This window comes from Lynx rufus, unplaced genomic scaffold, assembly GCF_022079265.1.
Source record: "Lynx rufus isolate CCGP_SWC_20201006 ecotype Redwood Valley unplaced genomic scaffold, mLynRuf1.p SCAF_4, whole genome shotgun sequence".
In the NCBI taxonomy this organism is placed as follows: Eukaryota; Metazoa; Chordata; class Mammalia; order Carnivora; family Felidae; genus Lynx; species Lynx rufus.
Genome location: NW_025814856.1, coordinates 20,413,467 through 20,431,671, shown reverse-complemented (window position 1 = coordinate 20,431,671; position 18,205 = coordinate 20,413,467). Strand labels below are relative to the sequence as shown.

At 55.9% G+C, this 18,205-nt stretch overlaps 1 protein-coding gene across 1 annotated transcript in view; it reads right to left on the bottom strand.

Annotated features, from left to right (window-relative positions):
- The window catches only part of DNAH1 (dynein axonemal heavy chain 1), a 68,431-nt gene that overhangs the window by 29,820 nt on the left and 20,406 nt on the right, over nt 1-18,205 (bottom strand). The window contains exons 11-33 of the mRNA XM_047095847.1: nt 17,437-17,587; nt 16,456-16,649; nt 16,133-16,358; nt 15,521-15,640; nt 15,140-15,222; nt 13,859-14,000; nt 13,221-13,376; nt 12,639-12,837; nt 12,306-12,559; nt 11,587-11,799; nt 9,920-10,084; nt 9,090-9,211; nt 8,884-8,989; nt 8,231-8,410; nt 7,443-7,583; nt 6,660-6,823; nt 6,357-6,470; nt 5,411-5,599; nt 5,012-5,117; nt 4,186-4,299; nt 3,616-3,765; nt 1,518-1,604; nt 1,222-1,408 (exon numbers count right to left, since the gene is read on the bottom strand). Of these exons, the coding sequence (XP_046951803.1) occupies nt 1,222-1,408; nt 1,518-1,604; nt 3,616-3,765; nt 4,186-4,299; nt 5,012-5,117; nt 5,411-5,599; nt 6,357-6,470; nt 6,660-6,823; nt 7,443-7,583; nt 8,231-8,410; nt 8,884-8,989; nt 9,090-9,211; nt 9,920-10,084; nt 11,587-11,799; nt 12,306-12,559; nt 12,639-12,837; nt 13,221-13,376; nt 13,859-14,000; nt 15,140-15,222; nt 15,521-15,640; nt 16,133-16,358; nt 16,456-16,649; nt 17,437-17,587 (3,563 nt within the window). The remainder of the gene's footprint in view (nt 1-1,221; nt 1,409-1,517; nt 1,605-3,615; nt 3,766-4,185; nt 4,300-5,011; nt 5,118-5,410; nt 5,600-6,356; nt 6,471-6,659; nt 6,824-7,442; nt 7,584-8,230; nt 8,411-8,883; nt 8,990-9,089; nt 9,212-9,919; nt 10,085-11,586; nt 11,800-12,305; nt 12,560-12,638; nt 12,838-13,220; nt 13,377-13,858; nt 14,001-15,139; nt 15,223-15,520; nt 15,641-16,132; nt 16,359-16,455; nt 16,650-17,436; nt 17,588-18,205) is intronic.

Here is an 18,205-nt window from a genome sequence, read left to right as displayed (position 1 = left end):
GACATGCTTTGCTCCAAAAGAGGGGAGTTGGGGTGGGGGTGAAGTGGGGTGGTGGGTGTGGGCAGGCCACAGATCACCATTTCCCCAGTGATTCCCACCCCAGGCAGGTGAAGACAGAGCAGAGGAGAGCTCCTGTCAGGGAGGAACAGGGCCCAAGAGGAGCCCAAGTGCTGTGACTACTCCCCACGTGGAGAGACGGACCACAGCAAGACGTCTGGGGGAGACAACAGGATTTGCTTCCCCAATGTAAAATAACCAGCAAAATATACATTGGTCTCTGCCCTGGGGTCCTGAGGCAGAGCTCCTCAAACCATTATAAATAGGATGCTAGGAGAATCTTCTTTTCTAATACTTAGCCTTTGATCCTGGTTCCTGACACAGAGCTCCTAAAACCTTTGTCATTTCCTGAGTGCTAGAAATGTCTTTTGTTCTAATGAGGCACCTCTTGGTGGTGGGCTCCTGGAAGGGGGCTGGTCATCAGAAAGACCAAACCATGGTTAGATGCCTAGAACTTTCAGGCTCACTCCCCTATTCTCCAGAGAAGGGAGAGGGGCTGGAAGTGGAGAATAATTGATAATAATTAAAATTTTATCATGCCTACATGATGAAGACTCCATAAAAATCCCTACAGCATGGGGTTTAGAGAGCTTTCTAGTAGGTGAACACATCCATGTTCTGGGAGGGTGGTTCACCCCCAACCCCAAGGGGGCAGACCTCACCCTATGTATCTCTTCATCTGGCTATTTGTCTGTATCCTTGCTCATATCCTTTATTATATAATAAGTAGTAAACTTGTTTCCCTGAGTTCTGTGAGCTGTTCTAGTGAATGGTCAAACCTAAGGAGGGGGTCATGGAACTTCTGATTTGTGGCCAAGCTGGAGAAAATTTGTGGGTAACCTGGGGGCTCACCACTTGTGACTACTTGGGACTTGGGACTCTGATTAGTGTAAGAACTGAATTGAATTGTGGGACAGCCAGCTGGTGCTAAAGAATTGGGAAACTTGCACATCTGGTATCAGAAGCATGATTGGGACAGAGGACATTTTCCTAGACATCTATTACCTGAAGCTTCTAGTGGAGACAAGGCTGGGGCAGGGACTGCTGGCAGTCCCCAGCCTGTGGCACTCTTGGCCTGAGGCAGTATTGCCCTGTCTCTGCGCCCTGCCCTGGAACCCTGGGATGGCCACCCCAGCACTGTGAGGGCAGGGGCCAGGGGCTCACCATCCACATCCTTGAGGTTGCTCTTCTCACAGACCTGCCGAATGGCCTTGTCCAGGATGCCATAGTCAGTCTCCTCCTCCTTGATGGTGGGGAACAGGTCTGATACGATCCCAGAGAAGAGCTTGAGGTCCTCCTGCAGGAACTTGGGTACGTTCACATCTCGGATAGCCCGGAGGCATATCAGCTCCTGCAGCAGAGGCCAGTGGGGCCTTCAGGGGACGCAGGTCGGTTGTGCCTCTGGCCCCTCTTGAGTCATCCTGGAGGCCCGCCTGGGCGTGCTGCTGGATGGAGCTCACCTCATTCATGCTGGGGTTTTCTCGCTTGAGGTTGCCAGCAGCCAAGATCACTGTCTTCACAGCTCTCATCCCAAAGTCATAGTGATCCTGTCACCACCACACAGGAGGAAGGGTGGGTGGGCATTGTCCCTTTGGGGGCTTCTGCCTGGAACACTCTGTCTCCCACCTGGTACCTGGCCCTCACCCAGCTGGAAGCTACAATGTCACTTCCCCCGACAGCTATCTGTGGTTGCCCACATGCCCCAGCCTGAGCCAGGTGCCCTCGTTTGCACTCCTCTGGCACCTTCTATTTACCATCCCAGCAGCCCTCTCCCTTCACAAGTTTACTTATTCTGCATCCCCTGCTCAACTCTTGGCCCCTGAGGATGAGGACTCTGACCCAGGCAGAGTCCTGCAGTCCCAGCACTGCACCAGGGGCAGAGAGGAAAAAAATGTGAAAGGAGTTCCCATTAGTGCCACAATAGGGTTGGCCCTGAGGGCCTTTGAGCTTCCTTCTAACATTATCTCTTAAATCTCTCTGGACGTACCCTTTCAGCCACACGACAAGGACCGACCGGGAAGACCAAGGCTTTTCTCTTTGCTACTTACTGGTTCTGTTTCTCTCCATTATATGGCAGGTATGTTGGAAATAGTTAAATTTATCTTTTTTTTTAATGCTTATTTTTGAGAGTATGAGAGAGCATGAGCAGGGGAGAAGCAGAGAGAGAGGAAGACACAGAATCTGAAGCAGGCTCGAGGCTCTGAACTGTCAGCACAGAGCCCAATTCGGGGCTCGAACCTATGAACTGCGAGATCATGACCTAAGCCGAAGTCGGACGCTTAACCGACTGAGCCACCCAGGTGCCCCTTAAATTTATCATTTTTTTTTGTTTTGTTTTGTTTTGTTTTGTTTTGTTTTTTGTTTTTTATTTTATTTTATTTTATTTTATTTTTTTTATATATGAAATTTATTGACAAATTGGTTTCCATACAACACCCAGTGCTCATCCCAAAAGGTGCCCTCCTCAATACCCATCACCCACCCGCCCCTCCCTCCCACCCCCCATCAACCCTCAGTTTGTTCTCAGTTTTTAACAGTCTCTTATGCTTTGGCTCTCTCCCACTCTAACGTCCTTTTTTTTTTTTTTTTCCTTCCCCTCCCCCATGGGTTCCTGTTAAGTTTCTCAGGATCCACATAAGAGTGAAACCATATGGTATCTGTCTTTCTCTGTATGGCTTATTTCACTTAGCATCACACTCTCCAGTTCCATTATCATTTTTGTCTATGAGGCCAGACCATGAGAGCTACATCTGGACCTGACCCACGGACCAGCGCACTTCCCAGAAGTCTCAGACTTGGAGCAGGATGAAGAGACTGGGCTACACTTTGAGTCACTGGCACTTGAGAAGGGTTGACTGCCTTTCCAGAACCACGTGGGTACAGTGAGTCTGACGGGAGGGCAGCATCTTTGGAAGTGGACGGTTACAAAGAAGGTGTGTAGGGGTTCTGGCTCCCGGGCCGCACTGTGGCAGGCAGTTGCTGCTTTTCCTGGGAACAGACTGCATCTCCTCCAGCACGTGGGTTTTGGGGGGCACCCCTGGCCAAAGGCCGTACGGCTTCCCCCTGGCCACAGTGATTGGTGTTCATGCATGAGCAGGTCACCCAGAAGGGGCCCATTAGGATGACACCAGGGACTTTTTCTACAACTCTTAAGAAAGAGAAACTAAGCAGGCAGCATGTAAGCCCAGAGCTTGGCTCATCTCTGCCACTGCAAAGGGGGAGGCTGCCTGAGAAGGGAGCCAAACGGGAAAGCTTACCCACCAGTGCTGGTGTCCGCACTGGTGTCCGCTGCAGCTGTCCCAGAAGCTGGGCTCAGCATGCCAAATGGATGGCCCATGGTGCGGGGCTTGGGGGGAAGCGGGGCTCCCGTAAGACCCAGTGTACTTGTTCCTCAGCCTTGGGTTGTGTGGCCCTTGGTTTCCTAATGTTTGGCCCTCCCTTGCATCTGAACTAGCCCTCAGCTGAGAAGTGGGGATGTAATTCCCATCCTATGGGGCTCACCGGGAGCAGATGGCAGCTCTCACACCCTGGAACCTGGTCGGGGCAGGGCCTCCTCACCTGGGAACTGAGCTGCTCGGAAGACAGCTTGAAGGTGGTTGTGATCTTCTTGGCCAGCACACTGGCCTCGTTGAAACCAAAGGAGTAGAGGGAGATCTCCGCGATCATGGCATAATCCGGGACCATCATGGCCACAGGCCGGAAGAGAGCCTGGGGCACGGAGTGCACACACACGTGAATGGAGAAGCAGGCCTCCCCTCCCAGACCACAACTCACTCTCTGGACTGCCTGGTTCTCAGAAGGCAGCCTCACTACCCTCCTGCCTCACCGATGCTTGGATTCCCCTCTGCATCTTGCCTGCCATAGCTGAGGTGTATCCTCCCCTGTGACTGGACCACTCTACTCATTAGAAATCGGTCCTTCGTATTGACCTGAACCTGCCCCCTGACTTCTCCCAAACCTGAGGACGAGCCCGGGGTCTCCTCTCCATGGCTGGGGGGTGGGTCTCAGGACACTGGGCAGGAGGGTTGCCACGGGGGTCATCATCCCTGATGGCACCTCTGAGGCCACAGCTCCAGGGCTTTCCAGTACCCTGAGAAGTCACTAGGTCTGCCCTATGCCCAAACTCGCCTTCAGGTTATCAGGAAGCTCAGTGCGACCAGCATATCCTGGGTTCATGGTGATAAACACAGCACAGGATGGAACGAGTGGGATCTCGACACCTTCAAACATGAAGCGTTCCACCTACGTGGGGGGAGGGGAGGGGTTGACTCACCTGCCTCCTCTCTGGATGGGCCCCTTGTTCCCTGTGGATGCCCTGTCCCAGCTATAGCTGCTCAGCCCAGGAGAGAGGATTGGCTCCTCAGGATCTGACCTAAGACCTCTGGTCCCGGTAGCTACCAGCAGCCTCCCAGGTCCCGGCTCCCTGAGGTCTTCACATATCTCCTGCTCTACCCACACCCTACCCCCAGTTCCTGACACTGGTTCTCCTAGACTTGGGCAAGCTCAGCTCTGACTAGGACCCAGCACCCTACTGGGGTGGGGTTGGGCACCTGCCAGCCTCCCAGTTCTTATCTCCAGGAGGAGAACTCTGGCCACTCTGAATGAGGCTAGAGAAGGGACAAATGGCTGGGGCTTTCCATAAGGGTCAGGATGTCCATAAGGGGCCCCTTCCTCCACCACAGCCGGCCTGAAAGTTACACTTGGAGTGGGGCGAGGGCGTGGCTCTCTAACTGGCTACAAAAGCCCCTCAGGGACAGTTCCACAAGGGGGAGTGGGACTGCCCAGTCCCCTGTGAGATGAGACAGGCTGGGCTCAGGGCAGGCCTGAGTGCCTGGCTTTTGATGCCGCCGGTATGAGGAGCCACATGGCAGCGTGGGCATGCTGGGGATAGTTGAAGTGATGCGGTGGTAACTTGAGGGAGGCATGGGGTGGTGGTGGAACCCCGGATGCTCACACGCTGTTGCTGAGCCTTCTGGATGGTGGTGATCTGCTGGGCTACCACAGATAGCACCTCAATATCAATGCGATTGAACTCATCAAAGCAGGCCCAGGCCCCAGCACTGAATGAGGTAAGAACAATGGGGGGATATGAGCTCAGAGCTCACTTGACATCTCCAAAGCCCCCTGTGACTCTGCTGAGAGGAAGCTTACAATGATCATCTCTGCCAGCTTGGACATATTCCCAACACCCACCACCTCAGCCCAGTGCCCATTAGGGACTGAGTCTTTGACTGCTATTATTCCATCCTGTCCCCTCCTCCACCCTGTGATGCTCCTGGGAGTCTCAGGCAGTGTCCCTGGGAGAGGTCAGCCTTCCTGCCCTGTCCTGGACCAACCTCATGCCCAGCCTCACCTGGCCAGGCCCTTGAAGAACTTGCCCATGGCCATGAAGTCAAGCTGGTCAGAGCAGTTGAACACCACTGTCTGGATGGCCAAGGCCTTGCCCAGGTCTTTAGTGGTCTCAGTTTTCCCTGTGCCAGCTGGGCCAGCTGGGGCACCCCCAAACTTGAGGTGCAGGGCCCCGGTCAGAGTCAGGTAGCACCTGCAGGAGTGAGAGGAGGTAGGCATGGGCCACGCTCCTTCCTCAGGATTCCCAGAGACATAGGGAGAGAGAGCCTTCCTGTGCTGGGTCTCGTGGATAGTGGCTCTTGCTTCTCCCTCCTGTCAGGGCCCCACGTGTGCCCAGCCTTGGCTGCTGGGGTCAGGACTGGGGCCCTCGGCCACCTGCCCAGTGCTTCCCCCACTTGGCCCCATGACCCTGCAGAGCTTTGCTCAGGGACCTGCTGGGATGGCTGACCTCTGACCACACTTCACTTTCCTTCTTCAAAACCCAGCTTGAAAATTCAACTGCTGCTAAGTACAAGTGGCCAGAGGAAATGACTGATTATTTTAGAAGAGAATTGTTCACTGTACAAAAGGAACAGGATCTTGTTTCTCTCAAGATCAATTTTTCTGGTACATTGAAAGAAGGCTTTCACTGATGAAATTAGTAAAGCTCATCCGTTAGATGCTTACTGAGTGCCACATGTGTGGCTAAAAGCTTTAGACCTTGGCTGGCGAAATTCTCATAACCACCCTGAGGAAGCTGCAGAGGAAACTGGGGCACGTAGGGTTGAGTCACCTGTTCAAGGTCCCTCAGCCTATGATGGGCAGAACTGGTTTTGAACCTGCAACCCCTGCTCCTAACCTTCCACTGTTTTGATGACTGATAGTACCTTGTGGTCCCCAAACTCTTAGGCCAGCCAGAGCTGGAGGGAGGCTCCCAGGGTAGAAGGGTACATGGGGAGGGGGATGCTCACCTATCGGTCAGGGGCGTGATCACAAGCCTCCCGCTGTTGCCTAGGTACTCGTAGCCATAGATGAACTCGGCATTCACAGCCCGGATGTACAGGTTGTTATTCATCCAGTAGTACCTGGCATTTCAGGGAGATGGGTTCCCGGGTCATGGGGACCATGGGCCACTGGGTATGTGGCCAAGGCAAGGTGGGGAATGAGGGCATCAAGGCCCCCTGCCCAGCTTGTGCCAGGGCCTAATGTAGACTGCCTCTCCACCCCGCCCTGGCCCTGGATACGGCCGGGCCCAGGGGCCCCTGCATCCTCACCTCAGCTGTGAGATCCACTCAAAGTCGTTCACACTGACTATATTCTCCTGGATCAGCTTGCTCACCACATCCTTGGCGTGGACCTCAATGACAATTAGTGCTGATAGCACAGCTCGTTGCATGCGGGACAGCTTCCCCCGCACCAGGGCCACCAGGTCACTGAGCTGCAGGAGCGTGGGGAAACTGTCAGATATTGGCATGATCACACTGCAGGTAGGTTTCCCCTCCCTTGCACAGATGGTGGGCTTCTGCCAGGAATAATCTCTATTCTGGGGGCCTCTTATGGTCTAGGATGGGAAGGGGCACAGAACTAGGCAGGGAGAGGGCAGGCAGGACATTGGCCACCTGGGAAGTCTGGCAGGAGAGCAGATAAAAGCAGAGGTACATGCATGGCATCTGCCTCCCTGCAGCATACAGTGTCATGTGAGCCTCTGAGGGCCAGCTGGTGGAGCCTGGCAAGGGGCTTGAGGAAGCGGTGCGGTGAGGAGCCGGTGTACAGACTAAGGAGAGCCCTCGGCACAGTGCAAGAAGGCCCCAGGTGTGACTCTCTCACTGACCATCAGGAGAAGGGCACTTGCTTGGGCTCAGAACTCTCCTCAGACCTCCAGTCTCTCCCACCAGTGGCTGGTTCTGAGACACTCATCTCTGGAGGTGTCTGGCCTATTGCTCTTTAGATCTCACTCCAGGCCCCTTACAGGATCAATATAGGAAAACGTCCTCGAGGGACTGGGTTCTCCCAGGGTAAGGGGTGCACGGGGTGGGGAGCAGATAGTGATCTCCCACCTGCTGGGCAAGCCGGGGGAACAGCTTGTTACTGAGATTACCGGCCTCCAGGGCCTCTGCCACCTCCATGGTCCAGTAGGTCTGGCATCCAGCGATGGTCACCTGGCCAGGCCAGTTTAGAACCCATTGGGTCCTGGGCATCTAGAAAGATAACATAGGCAGGGCTGACCCAGGCGGCTGTCAGCCCCAACCCTGCATCCTCTTGTTCGCTTCAACTTCATCTGTGCTTCTAGGCCCAAGTAGTTAATTCCGCCTCAGAAGCAGAGAAGCCATTAAGCTCTAGGCCTCCTGGCAGAGTCATTTGGGCAGAGTCATCATTTCCTCAGCAGAGGAGACCTTGCAGTTGAGGGGTGGGAGCCTAGGTTCAGGGAACACACAGTCCTGGGTTCAGATCCTGACTGTCACGTTCAAATCACATGCCTTTGGGCAGAGAACGGCTCTGAACTGACTCTATACGATAAGGCTTAACACCTAGGCGAGCTGCCGACCATGGACTGAGGGAGATAATATGGGGGAGGGCCCCAGCCAGGCCAGGCTCACAGTGAGTGCCTGAAACACAACCACAGTGGTTGGTTATTATCAGGGGCATGTCTCATTTTGGGAGCGTTTTCAGACTCCTCCTCCAGTAACCTCAAGGACTGCCTGCCCCCAGAGAGCCCCTGGCTCCTGCTCCTGCGAGCAGCAGTGGTCAAGGCAGAGCTTGAGGATGAGGCCGGCCGGCAGGCAGGCAGCCCCGTGACGGAGCAGGGGGGCACAGAGGCTGTGTCGGCATGGGAGGCACGGCTCACTGTGGGGTAGGCCTTGATGGCCCTCTCGATGATGTCCCGCACGCTGGCCTTCATGCTGCGCTCCACCTCCCGCAGCCAGTCCTCCACGTTGCTGGATGGGTAGATGGAGAAGGACAGCTTTACCTCTTCACCCTCTGCTGAGTACATGTGTGTGATCTCCAGGTCCTCCTGGAACAGCAGCTGTGGGCAGGGGCGGGGCAAGAGAGGCCTTACCCACTGGGTGCTGGGTGGGCTGGCCCTGCCCCCTCCACCCACTCCCTCAACTGCATGTGTGCGGGATGGGCCTGCCTTGTCCCCAGCTGCGGCCCAGCCCACCTGGGGAAGGAGGCGGAGCCTGTGCTGTGTGTCCCCCTTTCGCACAGGCTTGTGTGACCTCCCTTGGAGACACAGATGAGATGAGGTGATTCAGGAGCCTCGGCTTCCTGGGTCTCTTGGCCCAGCCAGCACCTCAGTGTACTAGAGGGACAGAACTCCCCTGAGCTGGGGGTTCTACAGCTGCCCTTCCTCCCACAGGCCCTAGCTGTCTCCAAAGGCCAGGAATCACACTCGTCACCTCATTTCCTGCTAAAAGGATTTGGGGCCAGAGAAGAGCTGTCCTCCTTGGGAAGGTGCCCCAGAACTCCAAGGCCTGAGCCCCAGGCCCGGTTACCCACCCGGGCAATGTTCTCAAAACACTTGCGCAGATGGGGCTGCACGGCTGTGGGGTCCTTCGTCTGGGACAAAATCTCAAGTAATTCGTCATCTGACAGGAAGTAGAATCTGCCAGGGGAACAGGGTGAGGGAGCGGGTTAGGCAGCCTCTGTGCCCCAGCCTCGTGGGCAGATACTGCCTGAGTGGACACGGGCCAGGTGGTGCCCACCTGGGGAAGGCGCCCCGCTTGGTCTCCAAGTACTCGCTGAGGCCCTTCTGCACCATATCCAGCAGCTTGTTGCAGTCCCGCAGACTGTCCAGCAGCCTCTGGTCAGAGCACACGTTGATCACCTGCATGGCCCGGGCCAGAGAGAAAGTAGAAGCGAGCATGGTCAGAGGGCACCTGGGTGGCTCAGTCGGTTAAGCGTTCTACTTCGGCTCAGGTCATGGTCTCGTGGTTTGTGAGTTAGAGCCCCATGTCTGGCGCTGTGCTGACAACTCAGAGCCTGGAGCCTGCTTTGGATTCTGTGTCTCCTCTCTGCCCTCCCTGGCTCACACTCTGTCTCTATCTCTCAAAAATGAATAAATGTTTAAAAATTAAAAAAAAAAAGTTAGCATGGTCAAACTGGGACACAGCAAGGTGGGCTCAGAGGGCATGCATGCTGGCCAGAGACCACCAATAGGAACTGGAAAGGAAAGAGGGCAGGAAAATGGCCCTGAGCCAGGGCCCACATTCATCACCCCTGTCAATCCACAGAAAAAAAGTCTATAGTCAAAAACATTAGGGTTAAACAAAGCCAAGGAGTTTGATTTTTTGCAGGACTTGTCAGAGACTTTAAAATGCTAATGTAGACTGCAAATCTGCAAGAAGAAAACCAACTGTTGTGTTTCTGAGGAGTATGTCTTGAGACTGGGGAGTCCAATCAGGGAGAAACAGGACTTAGGACTTGTCCTTCAGTCTTACTTGTTCAGGGAGAGAAGAGACCAGGAGGCTCCCAACAATGTGACCAGGGCCCTCAGTGGTCCCAGCTGCCCCCTCCTATCCCCATGTGAGCTCGCCTCCCGGTTCTCGTAGGCATTCTTCATGATCTTCCTCCAGATCCGCTCCACTGTCTGGTAGCGCTTGCTCTCCACAGGCAACTGCCGATTGATGTCCTCAGAGTTGAAGATGGGCTCCAAGTAGAGCCAGGACCGTTGACAGTTCAGCCACTCCTCCAGCACCTCCTGGACAGGGCATGGACTGTCAGGGCCTGGGGTCTCAGTTGGGTCCTGTCCTCCATGACCTAGAGATTTCACCCCACCAGAGTGCTCAGCAGACCACTGGACACCAGAGCCAGCATCCACAGGTGAATCTCTAGATGACACTGCCAGTCACGGGACCTCAGGGAACAAAGGTTGCACAGAGACCCTCCCCTCCAGATAAAGTCAAAGTGCCCCACAGGACACCCAAGCCTCCAACAGGGGGGCTTTCTCTCTTCCCTACGAAACACACTCACACCAGTAAACCCTGAAGTAACAGAGGGAAGAGTCCAACACATGGAATGTCAGACCAGTCTCCTTTCCCAGAAGGACTTTTGGATTTATGACCCCAGGATTCTCTGAGGTGTCTTGAGACCTGAGCATGAGATCCATAAAATACTCTCTGAAACATGAGTCCAAGAGTAAGACACCTTCAAAACAAGCCACTTTCTACTTCTACCTCCAAATCCTTCTTTAAGGATTTATCTCTTTTCCTATCAGTGCAAATTCCTCCATTCATTCATTCATTCATTCATTCCTTTCCTCAAGAGATGTGTGTGTTTCAGCCATTCTGTGCTGGGCCTATGCCACACCCATGTGAGAAACAGAGGGAGACAGGATATGGTCCCTGCACTAGAGGTGTCCACGGTCCATGAAACAGCTAGTTCTGCCTCTGAATCACCAAGGGCCCAGCAAGTGTGATGGGCTCTGTAAGAGCTACCAAGGGCCATATAACAGGTGGTTGTGGGGGAGTCAGTGAGGGCTGCCGGATGCTGAGCCTTGAAGGGGACGGCAGGAAGGGATGAAACTTCAGGTGGAGGGGACAGTGTGACCCAGGGAGACCCAGGGACAATGCCGACGAACTTGGGCATCTCTGAGTGATCCAAGGAGCACACGGATAAGACCTCCTCACTTGGCTCCTGGCCTTCACTGGAGGTTTCTGAACAGCTCCCAGGAAGGTCCCAGGGAAGGGACTGTAAGAATCATACCAGTAGGCCTAGCCCCAGGACAGTCCTCCAAGGCTCTGCAGACAGCTCTTGCCTTGGCCTTGAGAGCCCCGGAGAGGGGCAGTCCCCAGTGCCCCCTCCCTCTGAGCCAGCTCCAAATGAAATGGAAATGGGAGGCTCAGGGCAGAGAAGAGAGGGCACTGAGGAGCCTCAGGGCCTTGTGGCATCCAGCGCAGAAAGTTTTGAGACTGAAGGTGCTAGCCCCAAGACCAGATGCCTCCCGAGCCTCTCCCCAGCCATAGTAGCAGACCAAACACTAGCCCTACCCTCACATCCTGAATTGCCTTCTCTGGCAGCCGAACCTCAGAGATGGACAGCCTCAAACTAGCTGTTCTTCTCTGAATGAGAGAAGCCTGTCAGAGCTCTAGGAGCAGGGCAAACCTGGGCAAGGCACTCTGCCGCTTCGAGTCCCACCCAGACACCATAAAGGGCTGCCTCTGTGAGGGCTGGGAGGGGTGAGTGAGGACAGGGAGAGCCCACCTGGGTCAGCTTCAACTTGTTCTCCCAGGAGTTGATGCGCTGCTCGAAGGGCTTCTTGTAGGGTGAGAAGGACATGCTCTGGGTCATGACAATGTGGTCATCAAGCAGCTGTGAGGCCTCGTCTGGGCTCTTGAGGATGTAGGTCTCTGTCTCCTTGTAGGGCAGCACATTGAACAGGATGGTCGACCACTCCTTCTCCATCTTGTCCAGTGCCTGGGGTGGGGGGCGAGTGGAAGCTGGGTCCCAGGAAGGAGCTGGTCCACATGCTGCATGACCAGCACTGGGCAGGGAAGAGCAGGCTCTGTCCAGCCTTGATCGTGGCCCTCTGGTAAATATTCTCTGCTTGTCTGGTTAACAAATCCCCCGTGGGCCCTAGTCCGAATTTAAGGCCAGCTGGTATGCACACATGTGCTGCATGTATTGGGAGGAAACTAAGAAGTTCTGGTCCCAGTTCTAGCCCTTACTGGCTATGTCACCCTGGACAGGTGCTGAACCTTTCTGAGCCTTAATTTACCCATCTGTTATCAGCTCTTTCCTGGGCCAAGAAGTATTCGAGAGGAGTAAATGAGTAATAACAACGCACCAAGCACTTTATGTACATGATTGCTCACCAAATAGAATGCACCTCAACCCCTGAGCCTAGTGAATGACCCCAGGGATGGGGCCCAGGACTGTCAAACTCCTGTGCCTTCAGACAGGGCCTGCTGGTGGCCACCCACCTGCTCAATGGCGTATTCCTTGCCAGCCACCTCTGCCACCTTGCTGATGCTCTCAATGTGGTCCTGCAGGTTCATCTCGAGGCAGCGGGCGAAGGTCAGGTTGGCCTTGGGCCTGACATTAATGTTGATCTCATTGGACAGCACCTCCCAGTGCCGGTTTCGCATGCCAGGGTTGCGTAGCCCCTGGATCAGTGGGATGTATGGCTTGAACTCCTCGATGCGGGCCCTGATGTCTAAGGCCACTTCCTGGCAGGCTTCCAGGCAGAACAGGCAGGTGTGACAAACAGCCAGCACAGGCAGGGAAAGGGGGGACAGGCCGGCTTGGCTGCCTACCTGGGATGTCCTTGAACTGCTTCACGCACTTGTGCATGGTCTTAAAGGACTCGATGACATTCTTCTCCAGCTGCTCAGAGTCGATGGCTGACAGGGGGTCATTCATCCAGCTCTCAGACCAGCGCAGCCAGTCAGAGGCTGTGGTCCAGAGATCCAGGAAGGGCTGGAACTCCTTCACCATCCTGGAGAGCTTGTCGTACTACAGGGGCAGACGAACCAAGGCTGTCTTGGGGTGCTTCCCGGTCTCTGTCCAAACTTGGGCCAGGTCCCCTCCCCCTCCTTACTCCTAGCTGCTGTCCCTGATCCTGTCCCCATGAGCCCTGGCCTGGCCTCCCCTCTTCCTGATGCGCACAGGTTCTGGGCTCTGAGTGGCTCAGCAAAACCTCCTGCCTGGTTCCAACTGTCCCCTTGCCCTGAGGGCCAGGGCTGAGCTATTCCCTCTCTGCAACCTGCTCAGCCCCACCCCCCAAACGTCAGGGCCCTGCCACCCAGGGCCCAGCTGGGTTCAGATACGGCCACAGACGCTGTGGGCTCTTCCTTGAGCCCTGGGGGCTGCTGGCTGGAGTGCCACAGGAGTCCTACATTGGTGATGGGCAAGCCGAAGATGCGCTCGCGGTTGTTGTACAGCATCGCTAGCTGCTGGCAATCCTTCAGCTGCTTTTTGACCCGCCGCACCTCGTTGGCAATCTCGTGTGCTCGTGCAATCTCCACATGTGTGGTGAAGCCAGCTACCACCAGCTGTGGGCCGAGGAGCTGGGGTCAGAGGCCTCCGGGGCCCCAACCATGTGCATGCGTCCCCCCCAGCACACACACACAGAGGTCCGAAGTTCCTAGGCATCAACACTTCCCAGTTCTGGGGGCACTTTCTTCTCCTGGAGTGAACAGCTTCCTGGCCCATCACAGGCAGGCTAACCGCCCCAGGGTAACACAGCAAGGTCAGAGGGAGACCCAGAACCCTGAACACTGTGCCCATTGCCGCCCGGGGCTCAGAGGACACAACAGAAGAGCTGGGGCTCTTTGCAACCTTGAATTTTCTGGACCTTGCTGCCTAAGCACCCATCCAGCCTTTCAGTTCATTCTTTCAGCCGTTCTTTCATCCACCCACCAGTTCATCCACCAAACATTGCCATAGCCCCTCCTGCATACATAAAGCCAGGCCTGGGCCCGGAGCACATGTGCGGTGGGGAGCGAGTCCTAGAAGACCCCTCAACTGGCCCCACCTGCAGCCCTTCCAGCTTCTCCTGGAAGTTGTTCTGATCCATGATCTGGATTTTGCGGAACTTCTCCTCATCTTCTATATGCTGCTGCTGCACCACCTCTATCTGCCCAAGGATCTTAGAAGGCCAGTTGCTGGCAGCCCATCTGGATGGTGCAGGGATGGAGATGGGGGGAAGGTCACAGATGAAATCATAGGGTGACCAGGCCAGACAGGGACACCCAGGGTTAAGGGGAGAATGGAGGAATCCAGGCGGCCGCTGGAGCCAGCCAGGGCCAGGCAGCCAGGAAGTAGAAGTGAGCTGGAGGCAGCCATTGCCACTATCAGGGTTGGGGGCAGGCCTGCCTGGCAGGGGAGGCAGTCCCTGCCCTGTGACTGTGGTCTGGGAGCTATGCTCAGCATCCAGGGAGATGCAGGTCCAAGGTGCCCAGTGCAGTGATGGGGCAAGAGGGAGAATGGGGCTGGAAATGAGAAAGGCGATGCTGAGTTACCCTCTTACATTCTAGGGTCTGGAGGGGCCTTACCTCCCATGAGACAAAGCAACAGCCTTTAGTCTCTATTTCCTGGGTGACCAACCAGGGCCACCAGGCTAACTTCCTTCATATCAGACCAATTCCCTTTGCCTGGCTGATGTGGGGGCCCTGTAGGATTCGAGGATTCTGCCTAAATCTGGCCTAGCAATGCTGACCTTGCGGGAAGCCCACCCTGGGCACCAGGATGCCCTGGAGGGTTGATGCTTGGGACTCTTGGCAGGGTTCCCAGGAGATAGTGCCAACCTTTCCCAGGCCCTGACATTCTGAAGGCACCCCCAGTCTGTGAGGCAGGGCAGACAAGGGGTTTCTGGGAGCAAAACTCCAACCTAAAGCCATCTCCCACAAGGCTCTTGAGTTGGGGGGAGACAAGCACTCCTCCCCAGGGACTGACCACCGGTCTGACTTTGCCTTCACTCAGTGTTCCCAAGGATCCCAAAGGGTCCCTACCACAAACAAGGGGATCCTAGGCCCATGTGAACATGTGTGTGTCAGGCTGACAATGGTATAGAGAATGGAGACAGGGTGAGGGGGCAGCAGGGTCCCTAGGCCAAGAGGCTCAAATGATTTCCTTCTGCCCCATTGGCCACCTGGCCCTGGCCCTGGCCCTGGCCCATGTGGAGCCATGGTCTCTGACAACTTGCCAGGCATTTCTGGTATAACCACACAGCCTGTGGCCTCAGGGATATTTGAGAGCCATGCGTCTCCACACCTCTTTCCCTACCCTCTGGGATGGGAGCCGAGCTCCCACTCACTTGTCATTGAAGTCTTCTGTGCTGAGGTTGTAAAGGAATTCATCCATGACCTGGTAGTCGTCCATGACCTTCACAATCCGCTCCTGCATGGACAGGTGGTAATGAGAACTGCGTGTGTGGGACCCCAAAGTGGTCAAGTGCTAAAGAAAGGCTGCTCTCTTCCAGAGAGGCGAGGCCTGGAGCTGGGGAGCCCCAACCCAGCCCCCAGCCCATACCTTCTGTCTGGCCTCCCAGACAGCATGGCTCTGAATGTCCACCATGCATCCAGCCTCATAACCCTCCAAACCTCCATCTTCTGGGTCTACCTCACCTCCGGCCTCCCAGCTCCTGATCTCCAAGCCCCCAGACACCAGCCTCTGGTCCCTCCTACACCTGCCTCACCTCTAGCCCCACCAGCTTCTCAGGGATGCCCTTCATCCACTCGCGAAGCTCAGCTAGCTCCTCGATGCTGTTGGGCTTCTCATAGATCTTGCGGCTGATGCTGCGAAACTCCTCACAGACCTGGCGGTGAGAGGAGTGGCTAGGGAGGCCATGCACCCTCCCTGGCCATTCCTGGGGCCTGCTCCTCCTTCCTGGACCCCCATGTCTCCCAACAGGTAACTGCCGCCACCCCGCCATACCCTGCAGCTGACTCGCTGGGGAGCCAAGGTCCCCCCCCCCAGCCTCCTGTGTCCAGTGAACACATGCATGGGACTCCTGAGGCCTGCACTTGCATGCCCTCAGTTCCCTGAAACGGCCCGTCTTTGGGAGGGGTTCCCAGGTCTTTCCAGGTCTATGGAGAGAGCTAACAGTACCCATTCCCTGAGACCTTCCATATGGGATGCCTCCCCACAGACAGGGTCAAGGCAGGGTGACTTCCAGATCCTCCCATCAGCCTGGGCATCTGCAGACACCCTGGCCCTGCCTAGGGACACCTTGTTCCTGGGAGCTCACCCTGTATGCAAGAGTGCATGTGCTGTTGCAGTCACCAGGGCCAGGTGGCTGGGCACTTACATTGTCCACCTCCTTGTGCAGGTTCTTGGCCAGGATGTCCAACATGGAAGTGGCCAAGGCCTTGCGCTTCTTGGACAGGCTCTGCTTGACATTGTCAACGTTGACGTAGAAGGGCCCAATGACGATACTGCTGGGCAGCGAGCTGTCCAGGATCTCTTTCTCCCGCAGGTGGGTAAGCACCACTTCCCGTACCTCCTCGGCTGATGGGCACTGTGTCTGGTAGGCCCTGTGGACAGTGGGCACACACGAGGGGCAGAGGGTGGTAAGTGGGTGGCCCGGTGTCACACCGACACACACAGACACCCTCAGATGCATGCACGTACTTGAGGAAGGTGGTAATGTCATTGTTATTCAGCTCCAGATATTTTTGGTATTCCCTGGCATAGGCCTGCAGTGGGATCATGGCCTTGCGCACAGCATTGGCGATGACGGCCCGCAGCTCCTCCACCAGTGGCTCATGGAGCCCCACAGACTCCAGCAGGGGGTCGCCGCTGATAAAGATGTCCTCCATCACCAGCTGTGGAGCCAAAGGCAGGGGGTGAGCCATGGGGCAGGCAGGTGGGCAGAGGGATTGGAGATGAGACCCGAAGCCAGAATGGGCAGCAGTACAGCCAATCACAGACAGCGTGGTGGGGGTCAGGGAGAGGGTTTGCTGTGGTGTCTCTGAGAGCGGGCTGTGGACTAATATAGGGCTGGAAGCCTCATGAGCCCGACCAAAGGGTAGCGTCTTCCTCTACCTGGGCCTGACTCGGTCCAGTGCCCAGGAAAGGAGCAGAGAGGGCCACCAGGTCACCAATGGCTTTGGCTAACCCGCAGGGGAGACAAGAGGGGCCTGAAGTTCCAGAAGCTCTTGGGCCCAGAGCAGTGGGATATACATAGGTGTGGTGATGAGTAGGGACTTCTGACAAGGGGTCCTGCCTGTGGAGGTCAGTCTGCACCCATATCTTAGCTGAAGAGAGAGACCAGGAGCTGGGTGGGATAAAGAGGGTGGAATCTGGGCGAGAACGGCTGTGACAGGGGTGGGTGAGTGAGCCCGGTTTGAACAGTAGGTTTGACACTTAGGCGCTTTGCGCCCTTATGCTAGACCTCTCCAAGTCTCACAACAAAATGGAGATGCTAATGGTTCTCAGGGCAGCTTGTAGTGAGGAGTAAGTGAGCCATTCAAGAATTAAAGGGCTGAGAACACTGCCGGCCAGGTGGGAGGCCCGTACGAAAGCTGAACCACTGTAATACGGTTAGCCTGCAGCTCAGTAGCCGCTAGCAGCTAGGGCAGCAGGGGCCCTGGCCTCGAGCTACAGCTGTACCTTCTCCAGCTGGGGCACCGTGTGCGTGGCCAGGATGCCCTTGTCGAAGAGGTTGAGCAGACATGTCTCAAACTGTTCCAGTGACGTGCTATAGTGCACCCCTGAGCTATCCAGCACCAGGTCCACAATGAATAGGGGATTCTTCCGGGGCCTGTGGGACAATGATTGGGCTGACGGTGGGCAGGGGCCTGAGGAGGTCTGCAAGCAGCAGACCCAGCCCTCTGCCCTTCCTGCCAGCATGATGGCTCTCAAGCTTCTCCATGCATGAGAAGTGCCTTCTCCCTCCTCCCAGAAACCTGTTACCAGAAAAACACTGGTAACTTAGTTACCAAAGCCTATTCCGTTTCTGCCATTTGCCCAGAGGTCCGCTGGCACCAGGGAGATGGAGGGCCCCCCATGCGGTCCTGAGGTCATCAGGGCAGGTCGGCCAGACTATGGGCCCTTGTGGCCCCTGTGCTCTCCCTGGGAGGCCACCATCTTTAACTTCAGATGCCCACCACACACCAGCAACCCTCAAGCCTAGATCCCAGCCAGGCTTCCCTGCTGCACTCTAGACCACCCTCCTGGACCTTTAATGGGCATCTCAAACATTCTGTGTCCCCTGACTTCTGCCAGCTCCCCTCAGGGCTCAGTGCTAGCTGCGGACCCCAGGAGTCAGCTCATCTCCTCCCCTCCCCTCCTCCCACTGCACATCCTCCTGCAGCCCGGCCTGTAGCACTGCCACCCATGCATGGCCCCAAATCTGCTGCCCTCAGATCCCAGCCCCCTC